General features: G+C 49.3%; 1 protein-coding gene across 1 annotated transcript in view; it reads left to right on the top strand.

Moving 5' to 3' along the window:
- Positions 1 to 12,460, top strand: part of LOC144609297 (polyamine-transporting ATPase 13A3-like) — an 85,004-nt gene that overhangs the window by 22,500 nt on the left and 50,044 nt on the right. The window contains exon 4 of the mRNA XM_078427728.1: positions 2,160 to 2,333. Coding sequence (XP_078283854.1) covers positions 2,160 to 2,333 — 174 coding nt within the window. The remainder of the gene's footprint in view (positions 1 to 2,159; positions 2,334 to 12,460) is intronic.

Raw genomic sequence — 12,460 nt, 5'->3', positions numbered from 1 at the left:
TGGGTTAGGATATGTTGAGTCAGGGTTGTTGTGGGCTGGGATGTGGTGAGACTGGGTTGGTGTGGGCTGGGATGTGGTGAGACTGGGATGGTGTGCTGCTGGGATGTGTTGAGACAGGGTTGATTTGGGCTAGGATATGTTGAGACAGGGTTGGTTTGGGCTGGGATGCATCAGGGATGGTGTGCTGCTGGGATGTGTTGAGATGGGGTTGGTGTGGGCTGGGATGTGGTGAGATTGGGTTGGTGTGGGCTGGGATGTGTTGAGACTGGGTTGGTGTGGGCTGGGATGTGTTGAGACGGTTGGTGCGGGCTGGGATGCATCAGGGCTGGTGTGCTGCTGGGATGTGTTGAGATGGGGTTGGTGTGGGCTAGGATGCACAGGGTTGGTGTGGGCATGGGATGTGTTGAGATGGGGTTGGTGTGGGCTAGGATGCACAGGGTTGGTGTGGGCATGGGATGTGTTGAGATGGGGTTGGTGTGGGCTGGGATGCATCAGGGATGGTGTGCTGCTGGGATGTGTTGAGATGGGGTTGGTGTGGGCTGGGATGTGGTGAGACTGGGTTGGTGTGGGCTGGGATGTGTTGAGACAGGGTTGGTGTGGGCTGGGATGTGTTGAGATGGGGTTGGTGTGGGCTGGGATGTGGTGAGACAGGGTTGGTTTGGGCTGGGATGCATCAGGGATGGTGTGCTGCTGGGATGTGTTGAGATGGGGTTGGTGTGGGCTGGGATGTCGTGAGACAGGGTTGGTGTGGGCTGGGATGTGGTGAGACTGGGTTGGTGTGGGCTGGGATGTGTTGAGACAGGGTTGGTGTGGGCTGGGATGTGGTGAGATACGGTTGGTGTGGGCTGGGATGTGTTGAGACAGGGTTGGTGTGGGCTGGGATGCATCAGGGATGGTGTGCTGCTGGGATGTGTTGAGACAGGGTTGGTGTGGGCTGGGATGTGGTGAGACAGGGTTGGTTTATAGACAATAGACAATAGGTGCAGGAGGAGGCCATTCAGCCCTTCGAGCCAGCACCGCCATTCAATGCGATCATGGCTGATCACTCTCAATCAGTACCCCGTTCCCGCCTTCTCCCCATACCCCCTCACTCCGCTATCCTTAAGAGCTCTATCCAGCTCTCTCTTGAAAGCATCCAACGAACTGGCCTCCACTGCCTTCTGAGGCAGAGAATTCCACACCTTCACCACTCTCTGACTGAAAAAGTTCTTCCTCATCTCCGTTCTATAATGGCCTACCCCTTATTCTTAAACTGTGGCCCCTTGTTCTGGACTCCCCCAACATTGGGAACATGTTTCCTGCCTCTAATGTGTCCAATCCCCTAATTATCTTATATGTTTCAATAAGATCCCCCCTCATCCTTCTAAATTCCAGTGTATACAAGCCTAATTGCTCCAGCCTTTCAACATACGACAGTCCCGCCATTCCGGGAATTAACCTAGTGAACCTACGCTGCACGCCCTCAATAGCAAGAATATCCTTCCTCAAATTTGGAGACCAAAACTGCACACAGTACTCCAGGTGCGGTCTCACCAGGGCCCGGTACAACTGTAGAAGGACCTCTTTGCTCCTATACTCAACTCCTCTTGTTACGAAGGCCAACATTCCATTGGCTTTCTTCACTGCCTGCTGTACCTGCATGCTTCCTTTCAGTGACTGATGCACTAGGACACCCAGATCTCGTTGAACATCGTTTGGGCTAGGATATGTTGAGACAGGGTTGGTGTGGGCTGGGATGTGGTGAGACACGGTTGGTGTGGGCTGGGATGTGTTGAGACTGGGTTGGTGTGGGCTGGGATGCATCAGGGATGGTGTGGGCTGGGATGTGTTGAGATGGGGTTGGTGTGGGCTAGGATGCATCAGGGATGGTGTGGGCTGGGATGTGGTGAGACTGAGTTGGTGTGGGCTGGGATGTGTTGAGATGGGGTTGGTGTGGGCTAGGATGCATCAGGGATGGTGTGCTGCTGGGCTGCGGTGGGGCTGGGCTTGCTTGTGGTGGGGCAGGGTTGGCGTGGGGCAGGGTTGGTATGGGTGGGTGTGGGACAGGGTTGGTGGTCTGGGTTGGTGTGGGACTGGGTTGGTGTGGTCTGGGATGGGTTAGGATGGCTGGTCCGACGGCCCCGGTTAATTGCTGACCATCTCTGCCCTGCATTGTCCAGGTGGTGTGTGGTTACCGGCCCTGCTGGTGGAGGGTGGGTCTGGTGGGCCTGGGGACCCTGTGCAGCGGCGGACTCCTCCTCCTCTTCCTCTACTGGGTGCCGCGGTGGAGCGTCAAATGTACATGTCGCCTGGTCTCGCTCAGAGAAGCTTCTGTGCTGCTGCTCCAGACCACGGTGAGTCACAGCTTTTTAATAAAATAATATAGTTTTAATCAATTATTTACAAAAATGATATGTAAAAAACAACTGCCAGGCACTGGCGCGGCGGTAGAGTTGCTGCCTCACAGCGCTTGCAACACCGGAGACCCGGGTTCCATCCCGACCACGGGTGCTGTCTGTACGGAGTTTGTACATTTCTTCACACAGAGAGTGGTGAGTCTGTGGAATTCTCTGCCACAGAAGGTAGTTGAGGCCAGTTCATTGGCTATATTTAAGAGGGAGTTAGATGTGGCCCTTGTGGCTAAAGGGATCAGGGGGTATGGAGAGAAGGCAGGTACGGGATACTGAGCTGGATGATCAGCCATGATCATATTGAATGGCGGTGCAGGCTCGAAGGGCCGAATGGCCTACTCCTGCACCTATTTTCTATGTTTCTATGTACGTTCTCCCCGTGACCTGCGTGGGTTTTCTCCGAGATCTTCGGTTTCCCCCCACACTCCAAAGACGTGCAGGTATGTAGGTAAATTGGCTTGGTATAAATGTAAATTGTCCCTAGTGTGTGTGTAGGATAGTGTTAGTGTGCGGGCATCGCTGGGCGGCACGGACCCGGTGGGCCGAAGGGCCTGTTCTCTAAACTAAACTAAAGGAAAATAAAACAATACAAACAAATCCACCACCATGATGCAAAGTAAAACGAATATTCTTAAATTCTGAATAGTAAATAACTATTTCCCCGTCCTTATTGGGGATACATTCCACCCCCTGCGGTGCCCAACGATCCCGCAAATCCCCCAGGGCAGCACATAGTCCTTTTCCCGGGCGCGGGCATAACCCCGGAAAAGGGACAGGCAGCCGGCTCGGGCAGAGCAGTCCCCAGGAGCAACCCAACCAACCCCAGGAGCAACCAGTAGTATAAGAAAATAACTGCAGATGCTGGTACAAATCGATTTATTCACAAAATGCTGGAGTAACTCAGCAGGTCAGGCAGCATCTCGGGAGAGAAGGAATGGGTGACGTTTCGGGTCGAGACCCTTCGAGCCTGCACCGCCATTCAATATGATCATGGCTGATCATCCAAACCCAGGAGCAACCCAACCAGGACATCTTCAGCCCCCCTACCCTCTCCCCTGACGCACAGGGTGCACGGTGAGTCACAGCGACGGGCATCAGAGCGACGGGACGAATGGCCGTCTGCTTGTCCCCTGTGTCCACTTCATTATACACCCTCGCATCTCTGCCTCTGCCGACCCCTCTTAAGTACCAGGCGAACACTTCCAGTTTAGATTATTGTCACGTGTACCAAGCAATAGACGGTATAAGTAAATAACTGCAGATGCTGGTACAAATCGATTTATTCACAAAATGCTGGAGTAACTCAGCAGGTCAGGCAGCATCTCGGGAGAGAAGGAATGGGTGACGTTTCGGGTCGAGACTGAAGAAGGGTCTCGACCCGAAACGTCACCCATTCCTTCTCTCCCGAGATGCTGCCTGACCTGCTGAGTTACTCCAGCATTTTGTGAATAAAGCAATAGACGGGTACAGTGCAAAGCTTTTGTTGCGTGCTGACCAGCCAGTGGAAAGACAATACATGATTAGAATCGGGCCGTCCACAGTGTAGAGATACATGATAAGAGAATAATGTTTAGTGCGAGGTAAAGCCTGTAAAGTCCGATCAAAGATAGTCTGGGTCACCAAAGAGGTAGACAGTAGTTCAGCACTGCTCTCTGGTTGTGGTAGGCTGATTCAGTTACCTGATAAAAGCTGGGAAGAAACTGTGCCCGAATCCGGAGGTGTGCGTTTTCACACTTCTGTACCTTTTGCCCGAGGGGAGAGGGGAGAAGAGGGAGTGGCCGGGGTGCGACTGGTCCTTGATTATGCTGCTGGCCTTGCCGAAGCAGCGTGAGGTGTAGATGGAGTTAATGAATGGGAGGTTGGTTTGTGTGATGGTCTGGGCTGCGTTCACAATTCGCTGCGATTTCTTGAGGTCTTGGATGGAGCCGATCCCAAACCAGGCTCCAGACAAAGAGCTTCTGACCAGCGGTATGAATATTTATTTCTCTAGCTTCAAGTAGCTCTTGTGCCCCTTCCATTAGAAGGATGAGAGGGGGGGATCTTATCGAAACATATAAGATTATTAAGGGGTTGGTACACGTTAGAGGCAGGAAACATGTTCCCAATGTTGGGGGAGTCCAGAACAAGGGGCCACACAGTTTAAGAATAAGGGGTAAGGCCATTTAGAACTGAGATGAGGAAAAACTTTTTCAGTCAGAGACTTGTGAATCTGCGGAATTCTCTGCCTCAGAAGGCAGTGGAGGCCAGTTCTCTGAATGCATTCAAGAGAGAGCTAGATAGAGCTCTTAAGGATAGCGGAGTCAGGGGGTATGGGGAGAAGGCAGAAAAGGGGTACTGATTGAGAATGATCAGCCATGATCACATTGAATGGCGGTGCTGGCTCGAAGGGCCGAATGGCCTCCTCCTGCACCTATTGTCTTCATTTCTCCTCCACCTTAGTCATCGTACTAGTTTCACTGTCGTCCTGTTGTGTTTGACTGCCTGTATAACTTATTATCACCTACCCTACAGCCAACAATGGACCATTGTGGTCTCCACCTTTCCTTGATCGTTACTTTTTGCACATCTTTCATTCAGTTATTCTATAATCTCCCTTTATCACCGTCTATATCTCTCGTTTCCTTTTCCCCCGACTCTCAGTCTGAAGAAGGGTCTCGACCCGAAACGTCACCGATTCCTTTTCTCCAGAGATGCTGCCCGTCCCGCTGAGTTACTCCACCTTATTGAGTCCATCTTCTGACCTGGACTGCTGGCTCTGTTTCACCTTCCGCAGATGCTACCTGACCTGCCGAGTGTTTTTCGGGATTTTCTCGACAAGCTGGTCAGGAAGGCCGGCTCTGTCCTGGGTTGCCCCCTCGACTCAGTGCAGGCGGTGGGAGAGAGGAGGATGATGGCAAAGCTAACATCGCGGCTGGACAACGACTCCCACCCCATGCAGGACACTGTCACTGCACTGAGTAGCTCCTTCACTGACTGACTCCTTCACCCCAAGTGCGTGAAGGAGAGATGTAGGAGGTCCTTCCTTCCCGCTGCTGTGAGACTGCGCAACTAGCACTGCTCCCAGCGGACGAGTCAACAATAACAGCTAAGAACACTCGGAAACAAATGACAAATTATGTATCTTTTATTTATAATGAATGATCTCTTGCTCTTGCTATCCACTTTGCTGCTGTAACACTGTAAATTTCCCCGGTGCGGGACGATAAACAACATCGGTAGATCTCAGGCGCGTCTGAGGACCAACATTGGTAGATCTCAGGCGCGCCTACTCTTTAAGGTGGATGTTAATGGCACTGGTTCTATGTAAACTGGGGAAAATTGTTTGTGGTCTTCCACCCAATACTTACATCACGCGGACACAAGAGGCTGCAGATGCTGGAATCAACCTATCACTTGCCAGTTTTTAAAAATAAAAGCGCTGGAGGAACTTGGTCGACTTTGAGGAATTGGGCCGAATGGCCTGTTTCCGTGCTGTGTGACACTAACTCAGCAGGTCGGACAAATCTCTGAAGGGAGACAGACTCAAAATGCTGGAGTAACTCGGCGGGACTGGCAGCATCTCTGGAGAGAAGGAATGGGTGACGTCTCGGGTCGAGACCCTTCTTCCTCTCTCTGGTGGGAAATGGGCAGATGATGTTTCGGGATGGGATTCTTCTTCATACTGATGGGAGTAAGGTCTCGACCTGAAATGGCTGTCCATTCCCTCCACAGATGCTGCCTGACTTGCTGAGTGCTCCCAGCACAGAGTAATTCAGTGTGGAATCGGGTCCATCGGCCCAACCTGCCCACACCGACCAACATGCTCCATCTGCACTTGTCCCACCTGCCTGCGTTTGGCTAATATCCCTCCAAACCTATCCTATCCATGCACCTGTTTAAATGTTTGTCAAACGTTGTGATGTTACCTGCCTCAACTACCTCCTCCAGCAGCTCGTTCCATACACCTACCACCCTTTCTGTAAAAAAGGTCCCTCAGGTTCCTATTCCATCTTTACCCACTCACCTTAAATCTATATCCTCTGGTTCTCGATTCCCCTGTTCCTGGCAAAAGATTTGCCTGATCAATACCTCTCATGATTTTGTGCACCTCTATAAGATCACCCCTCATCCTCCTGCACTCCAAGGAATAAAGTCCTAGCCTGCTCAACCTCTCTCCCTATAGCTCGGGCCCTCGAGTCCTGGCAACATCCTTGTTAATCTTCTCTACACCATTTCCTGTTTGACAACATCTTTCCTATGTCATGAAATGTAAGAAAATAACTGCAGATGCTGTTACAAATCGAAGGTATTTATTTCGCAAAATGCTGGAGTAACCCCGCAGGTCAGGCAGCATCTCAGGAGAGATGGAATGGGTGACCAGAGACCTGCTGAGTTACTCCAGCATTTTGTGAATAAATACCTTCGATTTGTACCAGCATCTGCAGTTATTTTCTTATGCTACTTGTTGCTCCACTGCGATTTCTCCTCAAGGCCTGAAGAAGGGTCTCGACCCGAAACGTCACCCATTCCTTCTCTCCCGAGATGCTGCCTGACCTGCTGAGTTACTCCAGCATTTTGTGAAACAATACTCTAATTGTGGCCTCGCCTATGTCTTGCACAACTGTAACATGAGCTCCCAACGTCTGTACTCAATACTCTGACTAATGAAGGCCAATGTGCCAAAAGCCTTTTTGACCGCCCTACCTACCTGTGACACCACTTTCAAAGCACTGTGTGTTTTTCTCAATACTTGCATCTCACCTTACATCACTGCAGAGTGCACTGTGTTTATTTTCTCTTTTACACTACCTGTTGTACACGTGCGTAACATGATGTGCCCGGATTGCAGGCAAAACAAGTCTTTTTTTTAAAACTGTATCTCAGTACATGAGGCAATACCATTCACTTAGAAGAAGTCATTTAGTTTAGAGATACATAGAAACATAGAAAATAGGTGCAGGAGTAGGCCATTCGGCCCTTCGAGCCTGTACGCACCGCCATTCAATATGATCATGGCTGATCATCCAGCTCAGTAACCTGTACCTGCCTTCTCTCCATACCCCCTGATCCCTTTAGCCACAAGGGCCACATCTAACTCCCTCTTAAATATAGCCAATGAACTGGCCTCAACTACCTTCTGTGGCAGAGAATTCCACAGACTCACCACTCTCTGTGTGAAAAAAAACTTTCTCATCTCGGTCCTAAAAGACTTCCCCCTTATCCTTAAGCTGCGACCCCTGGTTCTGGACTTCCCCAACATCGGGAACAATCTTCCCGCATCCAGCCTGTCCAACCCCTTAAGAATTTTATATGTTTCAATAAGATCCCCCCTCAGTCTTCTAAATTCCAGTGAGTATAAGCCTAGTCTATCCAGTCTTTCTTCATATGAAAGTCCTGCCATCCCAGGGATCAATCTGGTGAACCTTCTCTGTACTCCCTCTAAGGCTAGAATGTCTTTACTCAGATTAGGAGACCAAAACTGTACACAATACTCCAAGTGCGGTCTCACCAAGGCCCTGTACAACTGCAGCAGAACCTCCCTGCTCCTATACTCAAATCCTCTTGGTATGAATGCTAACATACCATTCGCTTTCTTCACTGCCTGCTGCACCTGCACGCTTGCTTTCAATGACTGGTGCACCATGACACCCAGGTCACGTTGCATCTCCCCTTTTCCTAATTGGCCACCATTCAGGTAATACTCTGCTTTCCTGTTCTTGCCGGCCAAAGTGGATAACCTCACATTTATCCACATTATATTGCATCTGCCATGCATTTGCCCACTCTCCTAATCTATCCAAGTCACTCTGCAGCCTCCTAGCATCCTCCTCGCAGCTAACACTGCCACCCAGCTTCGTGTCATCCGCAAACTTAGAGATATTGCATTCAATTCCCTCGTCCAAATCATTAATATATATATTGTAAATAACTGGGGTCCCAGCACTGAGCCTTGCGGTACCCCACTAGTCACTACCTGCCATTCCGAAAAGGACCCGTTTATTCCTACTCTTTGCTTCCTGTCCGCCAACCAATTCTCTATCCACCTCAACACTGAACCCCCAATACCGTGTGCTTTAAGTTTGTACCCCAATCTCCTATGTGGGACCTTGTCGAAGGCCTTCTGAAAGTCCAGATATAACACATCGACTGGTTCTCCCTTATCCACTCTACTAGTTACATCCTCGAAAAATTCTATAAGATTCGTCAGGCATGATTTGCCTTTCATAAATCCATGCTGACTTTGTCCGATGATTTCACCACTTTCCAAATGTGATGCTATCACATCTTTAATAACTGACTCTAGCATTTCCCCCACTACCGATGTTAGGCTAACTGGTCTATAATTCCCCGTTTTCTCTCTCCCTCCCTTTTTAAAAAGTGGGGTTTCATTAGCTACCCTCCAGTCCTCAGGAACTACTCCAGAATCTAAAGAGTTTTGAAAAATTAGCACTAATGCATCCACTATTTCTGAGGCTACTTCCTTAAGCACTCTGGGATGCAGCCTATCTGGCCCTGGGGGTTTATCGGCCTTTAATCCATTTAATTTACCTAACACCACTTCCGGACTAACCTGGATTACCCTCAGTTCCTCCATCTCGTTAGACCCCCGGTCCCCTGCTATTTCCGGCAGATTGTTTATGTCTTCCCTAGTGAAGACAGAACCAAAGTAGTTGTTCAATTGGTCTGCCATCTCCTTGTTCCCTATGATCAATTCACCTGTTTCCGACTGCAAGGGACCTACATTTGTCTTAACTAGTCTTTTTCTCTTCACATATCTATAAAAGCTTTTGCAGTCAGTTTTTATGCTCCCTGCCAGTTTTCTCTCATAATCTATTTTTCCTTTCTAATTAAGCCCCTTTGTCCTCCTCTGCTGGACTCTGAATTTCTCCCAGTCCTCTGGTATGATACTTTTTCTAGCTAATTTATATGCTTCATCTTTTGTTTTAATACTATCCTTGATTTCCCTTGTTAGCCACGGATGGCACTACCTTTCCTGGTTTGTTCTTTTGCCAAACTGGGATGAACAATTGTTGTAGTTCATCCATGCAATCTTTAAATGCCTTCCATTGCATGCCACCGTCAACCCTTTAAGTATAAATTGCCAGTCTATCTTGGACAATTCACGTCTCATACCCTCAAAGTTACCTTCCTTTAAGTCAGAACAATTGTTTCTGAATTGACTTTGTCACTCTCCATCCTAATGAAGAATTCCACCATATTATGGTCACTTTTGCCCAAGGGGCCTCGCACAACAAGACTGCTAACTAACCCTTCCTCATTACTCAATACCCAGTCTAGAATGGCCTGCTCTCTCGTTGGTTTCCTCGACATGTTGGTTTAGAAAACCATCTCGCAAACATTCCAAGAAATCCTCTTCCGCAGCACCCCTGCCAATTTGGTTCACCCAATCTATATGTAGATTGAAGTCACCCATTATAACTGCTGCACCTTTAGTGCACGCATTTCTAATTTCCTGTTTGATGCCATCCCCAACCTCACTACTGCGGTTAGGTGGCCTGTACACAACTCCACTAGCGTTTTCTGCCCCCTTAGTGTTTTGCAGCTCTACCCATATCGATTCACTTCCTCCAAGCTAATGTCCTTCCTTTCCACTGCTTTAATCTCCTCTCTAACCAGCAACGCTACCCCCACCTCCTTTTCCTTTCTGTCTATCCCGCCTGAATATAGAATATCCCTGGATGTTGAGCTCCCAGCCTTGGTCACCCTGGAGCCATGTCTCCGTAATCCCAACTATATCATAATCATTAATAACTATCTCCACATTTAATTCATCCACCTTATTACATATACTCCTTGCATTGAGACACAAAGCCTTCAGGCTTGTTTTTACAACACTCTTACCCCTTATACAATTATGTTGAAAAGTGGCCCTTTTTGATTTTTGCCCTGGATTTGTCTGCCTGCCACATTTACTTTTCACCTTGCTACCTATTGCTTCTACCCTCATTTTACACCCCTCTGTCTCTCTGCTCCTGCTCCCATCCCCCTGCCACATTAGTTTAAATCCTCCCCGACAGCACTAGCAAACACTCGCCCAAGGACATTGGTTCCATTCCAGCTCAGGTGCAGACCGTCCTGTTGTATTGGTCCCACCTCTCCCAGAACTGGTTCCAATGTCCTAGAAATTTGACCATTGCACCATTTTTCAAGCCACGTATACAGTGCAGAAACAAGCCCTTCGGCCCACCGAGTCCATGCCGACCAGCAATCCCCGCACATTAACACTATCCTACACGCACTAGGGAAAATGTTGAGTGGAAGGAACTGCAGATGCTGGTTAAATCGAAGGTAGACACAAAATGCTGGAATAACTCAGCGGGACAGGCAGCATCTCTGGAGAGAAGGAATGGATGACGTTTCGGGTCGAGACCCTTCTTCAGACTGACGGGAAAATGTTGTGTTTTTTTTTTAACACCAAGCCAAGCCATTGATCAGCCACAATTGAATGGCAATAGTCCAGAACCAGGTATTTATTCACAAATGCTGGAGTAACTCAGCAGGTCAGGCAGCATCTCAGGAGAGAATGAATGGGTGACGTTTCGGGTCGAGACCCTTCTTCAGACTGATCTCAGGCACATCAGTCTGAAGAAGGGTCTCGACCCGAAACGTCACCCATTCCTTCTCTCCTGAGATGCTGCCTGACCCGCTGAGTTACTCCAGCATTTTGTGAATAAATACCTTCGATTTGTACCAGCATCTGCAGTTATTTTCTTAATATTCCAGAACCAGAGGTCACAGTTTAAGAATAAGGGACAGGCCATTTCGGACTGAGATGAGGGAAAACATTTTCACCCAGAGAGTGTGAATCTGTGGGATTCTCTGCCGCGGAAGGCAGTGGAGGCCGATTCACTGGATGTTCTCAACGAGAGAGAGTTTAGCTCTTAGGGTTAACGGAATCAAGGGATATGGGGGAAAAACAGGAACGGGGGGGTACTGATTGTGGATGATCAGAATGGCGGTGCTGGCTCGAAAGGCCGAAGGGCCTCCTCCTGCACCTATTTTCTATGTTTCTAATGAGCAATGAGCTGTTTCTAATGAGTAATGAGCTGTTCTATGTCGGGTTGAAAGGATGGAGGAGTGGGCAGGACTCTGCAGCTGGTCAATGGCAAGTGCTGCCCCCCTATGCCCGGCTACCCGCACTGCAGGCTGGGTGAGGTTTACAGCACAGACACAGCCCCGTCACCCCACAGGTGTGTGTGGAGGAACTGCACACGCTGGTTTACACCGAAGACAGACGCAAAAAGCTGGAGTAACTCAGCGGGTCAGGCAGCATCTCTGGAGAGAAGGAACAGGTGACATTTTGGGTCGAGACCCTTCTTCAGACTTAGAATCGGGGGAGAGGGAAATGTGAGGTATGAAAAGGTACATCAGAATTCAGAATCAGAATTACCTTTATTTGTCATCCAAAAAACAAGTCTTTTGGACGAGATTTCGTCACCCACAGTCCAACAAGAAGACCAATAAAATAAGCAATTACACACACACAACCACAAACCAACACAAAACACAAAAAAAAAGAAACATCCATCACAGTGAGTCTCTTCCAGTCCCCTCCTCACTGTGATGGAAGGCCAGAATGTCTTTTCTCTTCCCCTGCCGTCTTCTCCCGCGGTCAGTCTGTTGTAGTTGCCACGCTCCAGGCCGCGCCGGCCGGTGAAAGGTCCGCGGCGGGCCGACCCAAGCCCCGCGATCCGGTGCGGGCGAAGACGCTGCCGCTGCTGCTGCACGTCGGGGCGGTCTTGGCTCCCGACATTGAAGCCCCCGCCGAGCAGAGAAAAATCCCGCGGCCTATTCCAGGCCGCGCCGGACGGTGAATGGTCTGCGGCGGGCCGACCCATAGTACAAATGAATGAAATGCATGCAAAAAGACACATCAAAGCGAATAACGTTTAGTGCAAGATAAAGTCTGATCAAAGATAGTCCAAGGTCTCTAATGAGGCAGATGGGAGATCAGTCTGAAGAAGGGTCTCGACCCGAAACGTCGCCCATTCCTTTTTTCCTGAGATGCTGCCTGACCTGCTGAGTTACTCCAGCATTTTGTGAATAAATACCAGATGGAAGGTCAGGTC

Source organism: Rhinoraja longicauda, chromosome 34, assembly GCF_053455715.1.
Source record: "Rhinoraja longicauda isolate Sanriku21f chromosome 34, sRhiLon1.1, whole genome shotgun sequence".
Classification (NCBI taxonomy): domain Eukaryota; kingdom Metazoa; phylum Chordata; class Chondrichthyes; order Rajiformes; family Arhynchobatidae; genus Rhinoraja; species Rhinoraja longicauda.
This window is presented reverse-complemented; position numbering and strand designations above follow the sequence as displayed.